This window comes from Zonotrichia leucophrys, chromosome 1 (genome assembly GCF_028769735.1).
Source record: "Zonotrichia leucophrys gambelii isolate GWCS_2022_RI chromosome 1, RI_Zleu_2.0, whole genome shotgun sequence".
NCBI lineage: Eukaryota > Metazoa > Chordata > Aves > Passeriformes > Passerellidae > Zonotrichia > Zonotrichia leucophrys.
The window spans coordinates 43,454,508-43,471,700 of NC_088169.1; the positions used below are offsets into that span (position 1 = coordinate 43,454,508).

Consider the following 17,193-nt stretch of genomic DNA (forward strand, 5'->3'; position numbering starts at 1 on the left):
GTAAGAAGACACCGTGACAGCTGAGGCCATTCAGCCTAAAGAAGGCTCAGGGAATCTCATGAATGTGCATGAATACCTGAAGGGTATAAAGAAGAGGTCTCTCATCCAAGAGCCAGGGTCTCTTGGATGGTGCCCAGCGGCAGCCCATGGGCACCCACTGAAACACATGAGGTTCCCTCTCAACATCAGGAAGCACTTTGTCCCTGTAAGGGTGACCATACACTGGCATGAGCTGCCTGAAGTGGTTTTGGAGTCTCCATCTCAGAGGTATTCCAGAACTGTTTTGACATGGTCCTTGGCAGTTCACTCTGGGTGACCCTGCTGGAGCAGAGGGGTTGGGCTGTATGATCACCAGAGGTCCCGTCCATCCTCAGCACATCCATGAATCTGTGATAATTTGTCTTCAGGCTCCAATGCTCTCAGCCAGAGCTGTTCTTGGATTGTGTGTATTGCTGTGCAGCTGCAACACTGCTTGCAGGATGGCTGTGGTATGTGGGAGCCCATTTTTAGCTGTTGGTTTGTAGTCTTCATTTCTCATGATTCTTCTGGAGTCTGATCAAATACTGTCTCACTAGCACCTATATGCCCACCTTAAACATATGATGGGAGAGAAAAAATAAAGGCTTCTCTTTTTTCTAATCAACACTGTCATCACTTCATTTACCTTATGTTAAGGGAGTAACTCTTTTCCAAATTTTAATACTATCCATATTGAAATCCCCAACAGAAATTCAAACTGCAGAAAGACAGAACTCACAACACAAGGAGATTTAATATTCTGAAGAGCACCTCAGAATAAAAAACAAACCAAGGGAAGGAGAAAGGTGTGTTAGTGTAAAGCATTTTGCAGTACACACCATACACATTTAAGCTAATTTTACACCATATACATTTCAGCTAATTTATGGCACCTAAAGAACCAAGCTTAAATTAAAATTTATGGCAAAAGAAAGCAAAACTTAACAGACAATAAAAAAAAATCACAAACAATTAGGAACGCATCCCTTCCTGTCTTCCAGATCTTGTTAAGAAAATATCCCTTTATTGTTTCTTCCTAACACATACATTATGCTGTCTCACTGAATACCCTTTAAATCAAACTCCCATTAAAATTAGAAATTCAAGAGAAATGCTAAATTTTTTCTTATCAGTAGAAAATTAATTGTGATAAACAGGAGGTATTGTGCCTTTTCAAAAAAAATAGGTTCATAGTCAAAATTTTAAAGATAAAACCAATAATTATATTAACTTTATTATCGAATAATGACATGTATTAAAATGAAATAAAAATATTATTTCTTAAGAAAAAAATAGGATAAAGGAGGTGTGATTATATAGATGCATCTGAGTAATTCTTATTCCAACAGAGGTAACAATATGTGCAAGCTAGTCAGCACTTAACAAAAAAAAAAAAAAAGTTTTCTCTTTTTTTTTAAATTTTAGATTTAGACTCTTGAGAAGAGCCTGCAAAACCAGTCATTTTATGTTAACACTATGTTTTCCAAACCATTTTCTTGGTACTTTTCAGTGGTAAAGGGATTTCTGAATGAAGTTTCAGCATTTTTAAACAAAAAATTAATCAGCAGTTTGAAAAAAACCATGAAAATGCAAACACTAAAAAATATTTTTGGCAAGCATTAACACTTATAATTGCAGAAAATTGTGTAAATCTATGTCTAAGGAAAAAAATGGCACTAAATCAAAACAAGGAATACTACTAAGTATTTTTTTCACTATAGTATTCATAATAATAATAGAATTAATCCAAAAGTGTAGTAACTCATAATTCAAAACAAGTCTTTCAGAATTTTCATTTAAATATTTTTCTGTAAAATTAATTTCATTAGTAGCATTATACAAGCTTTAAAAAAAAAAGAAAATTAAATCCAGATTTCCATTAATCATAGTACATAGAAAAATAAAACAATATCTGAATACCACATGTCATATGCCAATAATCAAAGTAGGTACTGTAGTCAACCCTTTTCATTATTATTAAACTTTCTAAAATAGGGGAGAGAAAGTCCTTTGATCAAGTCTTATATGGATGAAAAAGACACAAGTAATGAGTATTAAAAATCTTTTTCAAAGCCTGTTTCTACTTTTTTTTAATCTCAAAACTGCTTAAAAAAACAATTAAGTGTTGGAAAGTATCTTAGGACCTCAAGAGTTTGTTTTTTTCCTAAGAGAGTATTTCTACAATTAAAAAAAAAAGATATTTTTAGAAGTCTTTTAGTCTTTTTTGCCACATACAGCTAGGAAATAAAAATATTGGTTTACCTGGACATGGCATAAAAGCAAGATTCTTTTTTTCATTTTGTTTTGCAAAGACTCATATCTTTTAAAGAGTTTTACAAAAAACATGGCTGAGATTTCACCATTTCTACAGTCTAAAATGTTCACGACCATCAGGATAGCAAAAGCAAAGAAATGTTCTCAAAACACTTCCATTAAATATTTTTTGATTGCAGTTATATCGTATGGAAAGTTCAATGTAGAGAGAAGTTCCTTATGCTTCATTTATGTCTTTTGAAATTATGTAATTGTGAAATTAGATGTAGAAATATCAATAGAGCAGAAAATGGTTAAAATGAATCTACAACTATTAAAGAGTCAGCAGATATTCAATGTTAATCAATTTTTTAATATATTTTAGTGAAGTGTGTGGAGTTTGGGAACACTCTGAGCCTTTTAGTTCTACTGTGTTTACTAACAGTAGGATTATTGATCCTGTCAAGGCAATAAACTGAAATAAAATCACTTCATCAGCTGAAGCACTGATGATCAGTGCATCTCAGAAGCATTCAATAGAAGGTAGGAGATGCTACTATAGTAATTTTTAAAGTAGTGTTATTTTTTCTCTAAGTCCCAGCAGTATCCTCTTTTTTTCATTAAAAGCTCAACAAAATGACACAATCCTCATTTTCTAAAAAATACCCAACATTTTTTTACTTTGCTAATACTGACAAAGCAGGTAAGAGATTTTTAATCTCTTATTTTCTAGAATCAGGCTATCATACCCAGCTTTAGAACAGAACTGTTTAATATTTATAGATGGTTTCAAAATATTTAGGTATTTAAGTGAAGCAGAAAGAACTGAAAATACAAATTCTCACTACCATCTTTTCTTGTGACAATATGAAACACTAAAATTAAATAGAGAGCCTGAAAATAAATTAGAAAATGTTGAATATAATACCATAGTGCAACTGGATTAATGAAATAAACAGTTCATATATTTATCCAAAGGTTCATCAGTCACACTGAAATATACTACTATATTAATACCATTATTCAAGCTTTTATAGAATAAGGCTTAAAAATAAAAATCTACAGAACTAGCATATAGAATTTGTAGAAAAAAAAATCAAATTTCATTTTTCTTAAGTTTGTTATTCAAGAAGAAATATAAACTTGAAATAGCTTTTTAAAAACAAAAACTATAAAACCCAGGTACATTCTACCCTTCCCTGAGTGCATGTGTCACCATATTTAAATACTTTATAGAAAATAATTGGGAAGAAGATGAATATGTGAGAAGAATCTGTTTCTGGACCTGCAGCTGTGAAAAAATAATAAGCCTTCTCTGAATCCAAATTACTGGGAAATGGAGGTGTCTCAAATTCATCTTGTGGTCAGTTGCCAGACTTGGATGTGCTCATTTGCTTCCAGCTGATGTGATTCAGCCTCATAGAATTTCTGGATTGTAACAAGAAGCTGTCCAGCAAAAACTCTCATTTCATATTTTGGTATATAATTCTATTTCAATTGTTTTAGTTCTCCATAATTTCTATATTTTCTGAATTTTCTTCAGATTGCCAAATCTTGTAATTTCCAAATTTGTAAAATACCCCCTTTTTAAGCCAAAATTATTTAATACTGGCTGCAATGCTGACCTACTATTCCTAGTAATCTTTTTGCAGTCTAATAACTGCTCTTTAAACAGAGATGGTTGTAGGGGGATAGAATATAAGTAAATAAAGGTAGTATAGAAAGTAATCTTACCCCCTAAAGAGTTGCAGCTGGGTTAATTATTAAAGATCAGGAGCAGGCCTGACTTTAACAGGCCACAGCTGTAGCCAATAAGAAGAGTGTTATAAAAAAGGGGATTGGGTGATTGAGGGGACTGGCATCAGTTGGCTGCTGTGAGGACAAGGGAGAGTCAGTGCCTGGAGGAGATGCCTACGAGAAACATCAAGGAGGTGTGAAACTCCAGCAGTATAGAACCTTTGCAATATAATGACAATAGAATCTTTGCACTATAATGACAACAGATAGTGACACTTTTTCTTTTCCTAATTTTTTTCTTTTCAACTTAACTTCTTCACTATGAACTCCACAATCCTTATTGTTCAAACTTAATTGATATAATATTTCAGCAACCGTCTTACTGAATTACTGAAACTTTTCTGTGGTACTCCTTCAAGCAAAGATTCTAGAACATGGTGTTTGAATGGTATATTGAGAAGATCTTATATTGCTGAGAAGATATTCTATTGCTCTGTCACAGGCTCTCTGTAAACACAGGTTGTCTCTTAGCACATTTCCTGCTTTCTCCTTTCTTCCTCATTTTCTCCTGAATTGATTCATGGTTGTGTGGTCCATCTTTTGGTATTTAGAAGCACAAATCGAGACTTAAAATGTTTTACTTCAAGTCCATCAACTAAATTTTATTTCCAAAGCCTCATTCCCACTCATCACCCTTTAGATTTCATAATAATATAATAAGCATCTTTGTTGCTTAAACAGATGAACAGAAGCTCAGTTCTCTCAAAGAGGCTTTTTACTTTTCTTGCTGAAGATTTTTGTTACTATTTATTCCACTCTTGCCCATTAATTCAAATCAGCATGGCTTCTGGAAATTCAGTGTAAGTCCTGCACTTTCTAATACCTTTCCATGGAGTTCCTTATTTTCACTAGGACTTTATTTTTTTGCTTAGTGGTTTTGAATTGGAGCCTCACTTTGTTATATTATTTTTCCTCTGGTTTTTTTGATAGTTACACTTGAATTTCTGCAACTCAAATACATGTTGTACTCCAAATCATTACCTCTGCAGAGTTATTCTTACATCCCTAATTTTATACTGCAAACAGATCAGAGCTGGGTAAAAGTAATCCTCCAAACCTCCCCCAGACCAGCTATAGAAAACTCTGACAACAAGAATAAGAATCCTGAAGACTGGCATTTCTGCTAAAATTTTGTGTCATGGAAATATATCCTGAATTTATTATGGTCATTCAAATTACTCCCAAGAAATTAGCTTATTGGGGGGTTTAATGGCATTTACATGTCTGGGGAGTTTCGAAAAGGTTTTAGAAACATACAGGATTTTTGTGGTGCAGAAAAGCAGTCAATCTGTTCTTGACAAACAGCTGCCTTAGGTCCACATGAACAAATGCAAACAGAATTCAGTGTTGCCCACAAGGAAGCAAATTCCATATCCTTGGCCAAATATATCTAATAGAGGTACCTCACTTTGGACTGTGGTTATACTAAAATGCCAAAATAGAAAAAATGAGACATTCTAGAGTATGATTCACAATACCTCAAGCCTGAAGTGCCTCCAGAGGTGTCTTTTTCCCTTTCCTGCAGGGAGCGCAAACAATTTAGAGTATTTAAGATTTAAATTACTCAAGATTTGAGCCCAGGCTACAACTTTGCTTTCAATATCAAAGTAGTGATAGATATTCATGTTACTCTGTATTTTTCTAAAAATACAAACCATATCAATATAGTATATTCCTATCCTGAAGGAACTTGCATATTTCACAGCCTGAATAATGAAACTGTCATATAACTTACAAAGCAATAAAGGCAAGACTCAAAAATAATCATTGTAGTGCTTGAAATTATTAGTATTTTAAATGTATTGGCAAACAAAAAAAGAGAGAGAGTGAGAAGAAGAGGAAAAGAGAAATTGAGCAGCATCAAAAATAAAATTATTTTATAAAATTAAGTCTTCAACTAAGTCGCCCATTCCTGCAAAATGCAGAAGTACAGTGGAAAAGAGCACAATCTCAGGGTGCACAGATGACATTTCTCTTTCATCATAATACCAAAATGTCTTATTCGAAATTGGCTTGAAATAAACAAATGAGGCTATAGTTCTCCATATTATGCAATTTTTTAAAATTAAAAGTCTTCAATTAAGTCTTTTAAAGCTGAATATGGAATCAAAAGAATGAGGGGAATTTTTTTTAATAGAAACTATTATACAAATATCAAATAAAACTAAAATAGAATTTAAATATTCATAGCTGCTTCTTTGTTCCTATATTTCAATTATTAACACTTTATATTAGTTTTTGTTTCTGTGAAATCATTTTTTCTAGGGGTTTTTCCTTCATGCTGAAAAAACAGTTTTAGGAAAAATTAGAAATTTAATTGAATAGGAAACATAAGAAGGAATGAAAAGTATTTGATGTTAGAACAATTTTTTTCATATAGAAGTTTCATTTTAAACCAATATTTTTTCCCTTTAAGAACTTCCAAATAAATGCTTCCTCAAAATTCCCCCAAATTGTCTATTTTATTATTTGTTATGTTTTCATAAACTGTTGTTTCTTGATAAAACTTCTGTCACACAAAAGTTTCTAACTGAAGAAATTTCCTCCTAGATAGGAAGATACACATCTTTTTACTGATATGCATGAAAACAATTTTCTTAAAACTGATGTTTTATAAGGTGACATCTTCACATATAAGCCTCCAAGATATATCAAGCTGACTATTTTATGAGATTTAATTTTACTTACACCAAAATCACAAGTGTCTGTTTGCAACACCTGCAGAGCTTAACTATGGTTATCCAGCAGAAAAATACACTTAAATCTGATCAATCCAGTGGTATATTTTAAAAAGTATCTTAATGGATATGTCCCCACTTCACCAGCTAAATCCTAACTTTACGCTCTGCTCTTAGCACATTCCTCATACAAAACTTCCTTAAAAGTACTCGGAGAAAATCAAACAAGTGGTTTCTTGAAGGACCTGCACAGAATGACAGTAAAAGCAATAACAAATGCACTCTTATTAAATGTAGTAACTAAAGAAATCACAGTACCTCACCTTGCTATGGTGAACCCTGTGAGTTGTGTGGAGAAGGAAAGTAATAATTTTGGATATGAAAAAATATTAACGCTACATGTACGTCTATACAAAACCAACCAAAAAAACTCTGGAGACAACATTTAAGCTGCTGGGAGGAAAATTGAAGCCCAAGCCCTGCATATTAGTATTTACTGACATACTTTGAGAATCCCACATGCCTCCAAAAACAGAAGTAGAGGAACAATATTAATCTAAAATTGAAGAAAAATTGCAAGGAAAAAAATCTGATTAATTAATAACAGTAGACAGTAGAAATTAAGAGAGCTGTTACAGGAGGAACTAATTGCAGCTGAACTGTAAAGGAACCAGATGGCTGGCACTTCAAACAAGGCGTCAAATAGGTTGTAAAAGAGTTCTTAAACAGAAGAATGGGGGAAAATTGACAGCTATGATAAAATATGTACCAGGTGCATATGTTTAGGTATGTAACATTGAACTGTAGCATGGAGGTACAGAGGTTTAGAGGACAACTTTAATGAATGAAATGATAGAGGAGAACAATAGTCAAATAGAAGGTGGAAAAAACCAGATTAAATGAATTAAATTATTACAATAAATAAAAACATTTCCCAAAGTGCTTTCATGCAACTATTGAATACCATGCTCCATGATTATGATGCTACCTGACTCTTCAAAATCTGTATAAGACTTACTTGGAAAGCAGATTGTTGCATCTCTATATACGACAAGGGTGTAAAATCAGGTGACCAAGAAATAAAGGAAATAATGATGGATAGTTTTATAAACAGTAGCCTTACTGTGATGGAGGTCTGGTAGAGAAGTTTGCACACTTTTCACGAAAAATTAATGTTGCTATATTTATTGACACATTATGCTGCAGGTTTTTGTCTGCCCAGATCTGTGTACTTCGATAAATTGAGCATAGGCTTGAGTAAATAGTTCTGTTACAAGGCAGAGCTAGGGCAAGGCAGCTGCATTAAGAAGGAAATTACAGTTCAAGGTAACAGAATTGGAATTTTGCAGCCTCTTTCGATCTTATCACTGTGTTTTTATCATAGTCATTCATTATTTGCACTTTGAAATACCTTCCTGTCTTTCATCACAATAAAGACAAAAGTTTTCACAGAGGCTATAATACACTTCTCTCCTCCTTTCCTTCATGAATAGTTAGTACCTAACAGTAAGACTTTAACTCAGATATTTAAACTATTTTTTTCAGTTATAGTCCTGACTGAATAGGAAACAATTTTCTTGCTTTTGAGCTGTGTTGTCATTGTCCCAGACCTACGTACCAGCAGGAAACATAGAAGGTCAGATACCTGTTAAAAGAAATGTTGAATATGACATGGAAGTATTTTATGGAATGAGATGAAACCCATGTGATTATTTAAAAGAGGAAGATGAACTGGGGAAGGTGAGGAAGCAGAAATAAGAAGCTGACAAGGGGAAACTGAACCTGGAAAAATAATACTTAAGGATTATAGAAGAAGGATATATGCAAATATACATCCCATTAACAGGCAGAAAACAAAGGAAAACACTTTTATCTAAAATTAGCTTACAGTACTTCTATCAGCTTAAGCCTTTAGTCCTCTTAAATTTTCTTTTCATCATTTGCTCAGCCTGTACTATGGGCCAGTGTACCCATGAGGACATTTATGCAGTAATCACATGTCAAGTAAACTAGATGAGGATAGTGATTACTTTTAATGACTAATTAACTTTGCTCAACTGAAGTGTCAAGCAAGTTACAAGAAGAGAAGTTTCTAGTCAAAACATGATCATACATGAAAAGCTGGGCTCTGTATATTTGTTTAGGAATTTACAGACACGGAATTGGTTTAGGGTTCTCTTTAGAGATGCAATGAATTGTTCATTGCTTGGGGGTTTTGTATCCTACAGTTGTATATACAGTGCAGTGAGGCAGGCCACAGATCAAGCTGAATGACTCACTAAGAAAAAAAATAAAAGTACAGGAAAGAGAGGAAACAGCAGTGTCCCACCGATGTCCCTGTTCCAGAGCAGCACTTTACTACAATTATCACTGGCTTCAGAGTAGGAATGAGAAAAATGTGTCTCCATTTTCTCTCCAAAGTATGACCTACAAGGATGGAGCTTTGCAAACAAGTCAGGGTGGGTATTTGGCAGCAGAATGTTTAGATCTTCTTCAAAGCATTCCTCAGTCTGCTCTTAAGGATGAACCTTATCAGACACAGAAGGGTGTTGAAAAGGCCAAAACACAGCATTAAGGAACTGGTAAGTACGCTGGTTTTAAGCCAACAAATAAGTTAATATTACTTTCAAGATGTAAAATTTTGAAAAGTCATTTAAAGAAATGAACACATTAAAGAATTTAAATTAGGCTGCACAATCTGTTTGATAAAGTATATTAAGATTGGTTTGCCTTTTTTAAGGACTAAATTTGAAAAATATTTTTCAAAGTAATAGCTAACCTGTCTTGAAAAGAAACATATAAATCTCTATTCAACCAGGTTACTATCAAAGCTATTATTTTTTCTATATTGACAAGTTTTATTCTGTGAATGTCTTATTATATGCTTGTTTTAGAAGGAATTTAGAATTAGCATATTTATCAGGCTTCTTTTGGGTTTTGTTTTTTAAATGTATCAGTCAGTTAAATACAGAGCAGTGTAATATTTCAGTACTGGAGAGAAGCTAAGAAACCTACCCACAAACCTAGTGCATAATCACAGTCTGTCAGGATGTATTTGTATTCTTCTGTATTCTCTTTTGAAACAAAAACTGCTTTAAAAATGCACAGCACAGCTTGTTTCAGACACTTCCTTTTACTCCATAGTCCTCAACAGCTTTGCTGAGACTTCATGCAAATTAAATACTTCACCTTTGGTACTGATTTTTCAACTGTTCGCTGACTTAGTCTCTCAAGACAAAACCAGGGTTGTGCTGAGCAAAATTTGTGACCATAAACTATATGATACAGTTTCAAATACAGTTTGTGTTATCCACATGGATTTCAGACCCACAGTGTTCAAAAGCAGTTGAATGCTCCATACTGTGCTGCTGCTTTCCACAATTCCAAAACTTCCAAAGATAAGATGAGTTCTTTAGGCAACACACAGCCCTCATAGATAACATGAGATTTCTGTTTATAAGATTTCAGAGCAACAGATTGCTTTCCAGACGGATTTTTCTTGTGCCTACAGAACACATTGCTTATTTTGCAAACTGGCAAGGAGAACAAATTATGATGATGCCTGCAGCAAATGACTTGCTCTGTATTGCTCTCCACAGGTCACTGCCTCCAAGGATTTCCCAGGACTGAGACCAAAAGGAAATAGCCTGTCTCAAATAGGAAACATTCAACATGCTCAAAAAGGATGTATTACTTTTCAGGCCAGAAAGTCTGTAACCAGCAACATTTTTCCCTTAACAGTTAACCACTGAAATGCTTTTGAAATGCTTTTTTGTAAGGTGTTTTGTGTTGTTGTAGTACCTGTTTCATTTTAGATTCACAATTATGTATAATGACTGTTGCACATATTCTAAGAAATGGTCTTAGGATCACTGGTGGTAAACAATCCACTTTCCTTTGTGCTTTCTGTTTTATAATTGCTGACAGCATCTTTTCATGTCCATAGTGTTTTTGACAGATCTTCTCATGTGTATTACCTGGTGTTATAACATATGAGTGCACACAGTATAGTCACAGAGTCAATAGAATCATAGAATAGTTCCGCTTGGGAGGGACATTTAAAGGTCTTCTAGGCCAACCCTCAACCCCCCAGCAGCACTCTCCTCAGCTGTGACACTTGGACTGACACAAGGCAATGCATTCCCATCAGTATTTTTGGAACTGCTGCTGTATTTGAACATTCTCTGCTCCTGTACACAACCCACAGCTGGCAAACCAAGGTGGGACACAGTGCTGAGCCAGCACAAATGGACACCCAGCACATCCTGCTTAGTGCCTTGATAGGGCAGCCTGGAGGAACCCCTCACATGGGAATCTCCATGGTGCCAAGGAGACCTCTGCAAGACCATGGAAATGGCACTCACACCTCAGTGCCACCTGCTGTCCCACTCTTCTTTTTCCTTTTTAATGTATTTGCTTGAATACAAAGTATCTTCTTAATGTTACAGAGATGTTGACAGATTACACCTGTCATTAATTAGTACTAACAGGAACAGTAAGTGGCTTCTCAAATTTTTGTTGATACTTTCCATCCTGATTTGATATTATTCTACGAGGTTGCTAAGCTTCTGCTCTTAAGAGGCTGTCAATTAAGGTAAATCAATTTGGGAAGGCTTTGTGATGTGTGTCAGATTTCATAAGTTAAAGCTACTACTTGATTTTCACTTCTGACTAGAGAGCTGATGTCCTGCTAAACTTAAATCTTTTAAAGCCCTATTTGATACTGCTCTATATTTCTCTTCCCTTTTTACCAAACATGTTGTAAGCATGTCAGTTTGAGAATATTCCTCTATCTATTATCAATGAAATAAGAATATTGATTTAAGAAGTACATATTAGAACAGTGTACGGGGTGTGGTGGTCTCTATGAGGAGCAGGTGGAGCTACTTCAGGCTCCTCCAAAATCTCAAACCTCTCCTTCCCTTTATATTGTAGTTAAAAATGAGAAGGTAGAACAATGGTCCTGTTTTGCTAAAAAACCTAACACAAGCAATTTTTACCAGTTATAACAGCAAACAATTTAGGTGCAAAATAGACTTTTGTAGATAGGATCTGCACCATAATCAATACTTCAGTTAGTGTCACTATCCACCTAAGTAGCTAGAAAAGGCTGTTTTATTTTCTCAGCCACTGTTCTCTTCAAAAAATGAATTAGAATTTACAGTATCTCCCTGCTGTATCAACAAATGTTTTCTCACTGTGCAAGGCTTTATAAGAAATGCAAGGAGAAAAATAACATAAAATCAAATGTTAAGGTTTTTTTTTTTTTTTAATTAGCCCATTATTAAGAGCTTTATACAAATTTGAACAACAAACAATTTCAGAAAGCCCTTTGCAATGTAGACTCTTTTCATTTCAGCATAAATCCTATTTAAAAAAGATACTTCACAAAAATAATCATTTGTTCTAAATGAACAGGACTTTGATTAGCCCTTAATAACTCTGGTAATCTAGTTAGTGAAAAACAAAGTAAGCTAGGGAAACTATTACTGGTGTTTTAATTAAATTACTGATCAGAAGGAATATGTGGCTGGCGACAGTTTTTCTCAATTTACCTCCTAAGCATCCCAGCAGTGGGACATGCATCAGCTAAACTGCATACCCTCCTAATTACCTTTTTCTGCCTTCTGCCTATAAACAATACATAGGTTTGAGTTTACACATAATTTTCCAAGACATACAGTCATCTCAGAATGTTCATGTAACTTTTAGTGTTGACTTACAAATACAGAAAGGCCACCTTTGTGAGCAACAAAAAGGGTTTATACCTTCACTATCATCACAAAACTGTGAAGAAAACCTTTTCACTCCCAAGAGATGAAAAAGCATCAGCAATCCTGCACTCCTTTGTGTGCTTTTGAGGCTGGAAGTTGAAGTACATTTAAAAGGGAGGAGTATGAATCTCAGAAAATAATTTCCCACCTAATCTCTAACTACTTAATGTTTTTACAGGAATTCTGCCAATATTTTACATGCAGTGGCAATAGTCAAGCACTTAACATATTGTTGGCACCAGCCAGCAGTCAGAGGCAGCTCTCAATAGAAAGGATAAAAGACTGGAACAGCTCACACAATGAAATATGAAATAGATTTCTCTGTCAAGTAGGAATATCCCGGTATCCCTACATCACTAGTACTCTACTATCATGCCTTGCCAAAACAAGAATATGTTCAAGAGTTTGCTTTCAAAAAGACAGTAGCATTGTATTTCTTCCAGAAATAAATAATTTATAAAAAGAAGCAGTGCCAACAAATCACTGGGGAAAAAAATTAACACAATCAACTACTGAGCTATTCTTTACCTGCAGATTTGTTCTAACTTTGGATGAAACCAAAAAGTGTAAAAAAAAAAAAAAACCAAAATCTAAGGCAAAATTAACATTTAGATATGCATTTGTAATATGAAATAAAGAACAAACTCGTGAGGAAGTCTTTCCTAGTGCAACAAAAGATAAATAGGCAGTTTAGGAGCAAACACAGCTGAAAGTAATTCTAATACCAGTGAATGCTGAATGGTTGCTGCAGAAAGTGCACTGAAATTTGGCTTCCCACTTACCTGTTATTGAAAGGTACAAACTGCAGGTTACACTATATCAACAAAAAGCATTTAAGAAGATAGAGGGAAAGAAAAGTTTAGAAAGTGAGTCTCCAAGAAGGTGCCACCGAAGACTGGGTCAAACTACATATGTGTCTAATGCTGTACTCTTGAGAATTCCTTCATTCCATGAGAAAGAATTGCATTTCAGTCATTAAAAAAGTAATCAAAATGTCTAATTTGTGACATGTATAGAGTTGTTGGCATTAGTTTAAGAGGCCGGGGGGTTTAACTATTAGGTGGTTTTCCTAACACTACAGTAAGTAGGTACAATTGCAAGTGCCACACCTTGTGGATGAATAATTTCAAAACATGGTTCTTTTTAGGATGAGGATTCAGGTAATATATTCCATCCCAATTTCCAATTCATACATGAACAGCTCTTACAAAAACACATATTAACTTGACTGTGCTGTGGTACATTGATAAAAGCTTTAAAAAATGCAGATGGAAAATTTAGTTGTTAGCATGCCAAATCAGTGTCAAAACAAAGTCTCATCTCACTATTTTTGCAGCCTTTTTGAGACAGGTAAATGGGCAAATGGCAGCATGGTGAAACAGAGCGTTCACCATGCAATAATAATGACAAGTAGTAAAGGAAAAATTAGACTGTCACCAGCATTTAATGTCATATGAAGTAATGGCATTTACTCCTTTAAGGAATGTAAGCATCAATTCCATTAGGGACAGTTTTCAGCCCTTTGTCGAGAAGGTAAATATTATTTTATGCATATCAGCTAGCACTCTAGTGGTATAGCAGTGCAAGATGGGATCTTCTCCAAATAAGTTCAGACATGCCTTTTACTGCACTGAGAAATTGGAAATCATTTATCCTGAGAGACGCATTTAACTTTCCAGTGTAGTCACTAATGGTAGGTGCCTCTGGAGATCTCCAGAGGGAGATTTGGTCTGCCTAATTTAGACAGGCAGACATAGGAGTATCTTCTGCCATGGCAAGATTTCCTAAAACGAGGAAGACTTTATTTAACCTGTAAATAAAAGCTCCAAGTAATATCTATTACTTTCAAAAGCAGTATTCTTTTGAGATTCTCTTCTGAAAGAAGAAACACACTGGAAAGACCAAGGTCCAATTGCCTGCACTCACAGCTCCAAAATATCATATTTACTTCATAACTTCAGTATTTGTACTTGCAGGAATGATGAATTAAGCATGGTTTAAACTTATTGGGGAAGAAAGGAAAATAATTCCCATTACTATTTACACCATATGAAACTGACTTTGCTTATCTTGATTACCTATTAGAGTGATAGTTGCAGACTGCAGTACATAAAAATGATATGCACTGAACCCATAATTTGCCTGCCAAGAAGATAAATGAATGAGAAGGATCCATCATTTAAAACTCTCGAAAGTACCAGTCTGTACAAGTAAGGAGTTTTACAGAAGAAGGTGACTTTTTCAAGTCATATTCAGCACTGACTGGTTCATATCAGTTCCTGTAATTTCACTTTGTTGCTGTGAATACGAACCTGTGGAGTCCAGGGCACAGATTACAGGCATTGGGGTCCAACAGAATCAAAAACTTCTATTGATTTTTTGGTAAATCCAGTATTTACAGAAAAAGGAGGATTACTTTCTGAGCCTCTCACAAAGGAGAACTGCCCAGAAACCACAGCCTGCTGAAAAGAGATACTGTCACTTATGCAGCCAGGGGTTGATTTCAGGGGTTTAAAGTTTTTAACAGGAGACAACCTGGAAAATACAGTCTAAACATTGAATATTTACATGTTTTAAAGCAAATTCATTGCTTGGGATTTTTATGCTTTTGTATAACCAACAGGAAAAAACTAGAGGAGATGCTAAGAAATCTGTCTGTTTCTGTATGCAGGGCAGACTGGTCTGGATTTCTTTTCCTAAGTTAACATTAAGTGTGAGCGGAAAAGGATCTCAAAAATATCTGCACTTTTGCTATTTTCACCTTAAAAATGAATTAAAATATACAGTTTGTAAATTTCAGTAATTACTCGTTTTGAAAAACTTCACCAATATGTTTTACTCCCACTAAATTAGCTATTTAAAATTTTGAAGTTCAGAAATACAGCTTGGATAGTGTGTTATGTTTAAGTATGACTCTGTCTCTGAGGCATCACCACAATCCATTAAACTCCCCTTATTTTCTGCCCCATTGTAAGCTTAGTATGTGATTCATCTTTTTTCATACCATGCAGGACAAAAAGGTGATCTTTTGTATTTCAGTCTCTACCTTACACTCCTCATCTTCTTTTCCCAAGCAGTAAATGGTGAAGAAGAAAGCTTTTTTGCAGCTTCTTCAGCTGGGGAAAAGCACTTATATGTCAGGTCTCTAAGGATTTTGATGCTCTCTTTATCCCTTGACCCTATTTTCATACTCAGAGCTACAAGGAACGAAACTATCCCACAGAAAGAAAATATACTTGGAGGTTGGTAAGCATTTCAGTATGTAAATTGTATGTCCTTTTCCCCAAGATCCACTCAAGTCTTTAGGGACAAGGGCAAGTAAGCTCTCAAAATGAAATACTTTATAATGGAAATTTTCTATTCCAGTCTTTTAGGTACTCACTCAAGGAGAAAACAACACAACTTCAAGTCTCTAGAGGAAACCAACACAATAAACTATACAGAGCAGTTTCATTATAAGAGGAGGAAAGCACTCCTGATAGATGGAACTTACCAAGTAATATTTACAAAGTTTATCTTTGTATAGTATTTTGTAGTTATTAATTAAACCATGGCATCCCTTGTAGTGAAAATTGCATTGATTTTTCCCACCATTGTAGATGGCATTTTAATAAAGAAGAGAGACAAAAGCATGATGCTGAAGCTGGAGGGATAAAAAAGATATTTCTTTTAAGAAGGAAAGAATAATGATTGCCTTTGAACTTCAAATCTAATTCCACTTCTCCCAGAAAACAACACTACTGATGGAAAAGAAATTTTTCTGGTTTTTTTTCCTTTTTTCTATTTCAGCATTCTTTGTTTCGTTGTCAGAGCAGAGTTATTGTTCACAATTAGAGATATAAGAACCAAGAGGTTTCACTGTGAAGCTATCGGTAATATTTCAACTCCAGAAACCATGTGGAAAACTGTACTTAAAACCTGTCAAGAAGATGTAAAAACAGAATTAAAGCAAGTCCTTAGATGGATATAAATGCACTAGGCAAGGAGAAGACATTTAATATCTCTAATTCTCTTGCTTGGGGAATGGGGTAGAGAAGGGAATTTGAGACAATAACAGTGAGAAGCTTCATGGCCTCCCTAAGTAGCCTCTCCTTTTACCAGTGCAGTGAAGAGGATACTGGGTTAAATGGGTCACTGACAAAAAATGCCTGTAGAACCTTTCTGGTCAGTGAGCCTTCAGATCAGAGTGAAAACTTGTATTTTTAAACTGAAACACAGAGCTTTTTTTTTGCTGTTGTTGTTGTCAAAGTAACTGTTGTCTTGCTGTCTTCAACAGAATTATGCTTTTGTCCTCTAGTTCTGACTATCTGTGCATATAAATGTGGCATGTAACCAGAAACACCTGTAATCCCGTAAACCTATTGCAATAATATAACTGTACAGAGCCACATTGGAATTGACTTCCTTGTAAGCCTTAAATTTAGTAAGTCACAGATATGCATACCAGGTAAATAACACCAACTTTCATTTAGCAGGCATGTGATTTTCATTCAAACTTCCTAGTTTTTTTATCTGCCATCTCAACAAAGTTAAGAAAGAACCAAATTTAACAAAGAGGGAAGAGGGAAATTATGTCTTGTTTGTTATGTAAACATGTGCACCCAGTTAATATCCCTGAATCATCCTGTTGGTGCTTCTGTATGCTCACTGCAACGCCGAGCTGTGGTGCTCGC

The 17,193-nt window shown here is 34.8% G+C and overlaps 1 protein-coding gene across 11 annotated transcripts in view; it reads right to left on the reverse strand.

The window, feature by feature from the left end:
• Positions 1-17,193, reverse strand: part of GPC5 (glypican 5) — a 593,323-nt gene that overhangs the window by 383,746 nt on the left and 192,384 nt on the right. Inside the window, exon 7 of one of the 11 annotated variants that reach the window (XM_064712853.1) lies at positions 499-590. The exons of the other annotated variants lie outside the window; for them this stretch is intronic. Coding sequence (XP_064568923.1) covers positions 579-590 — 12 coding nt within the window. The 3' untranslated portion in view covers positions 499-578. Of the gene's footprint in view, positions 1-498; positions 591-17,193 lie in introns of those variants that run through there. 11 annotated transcript variants of the gene reach the window in all.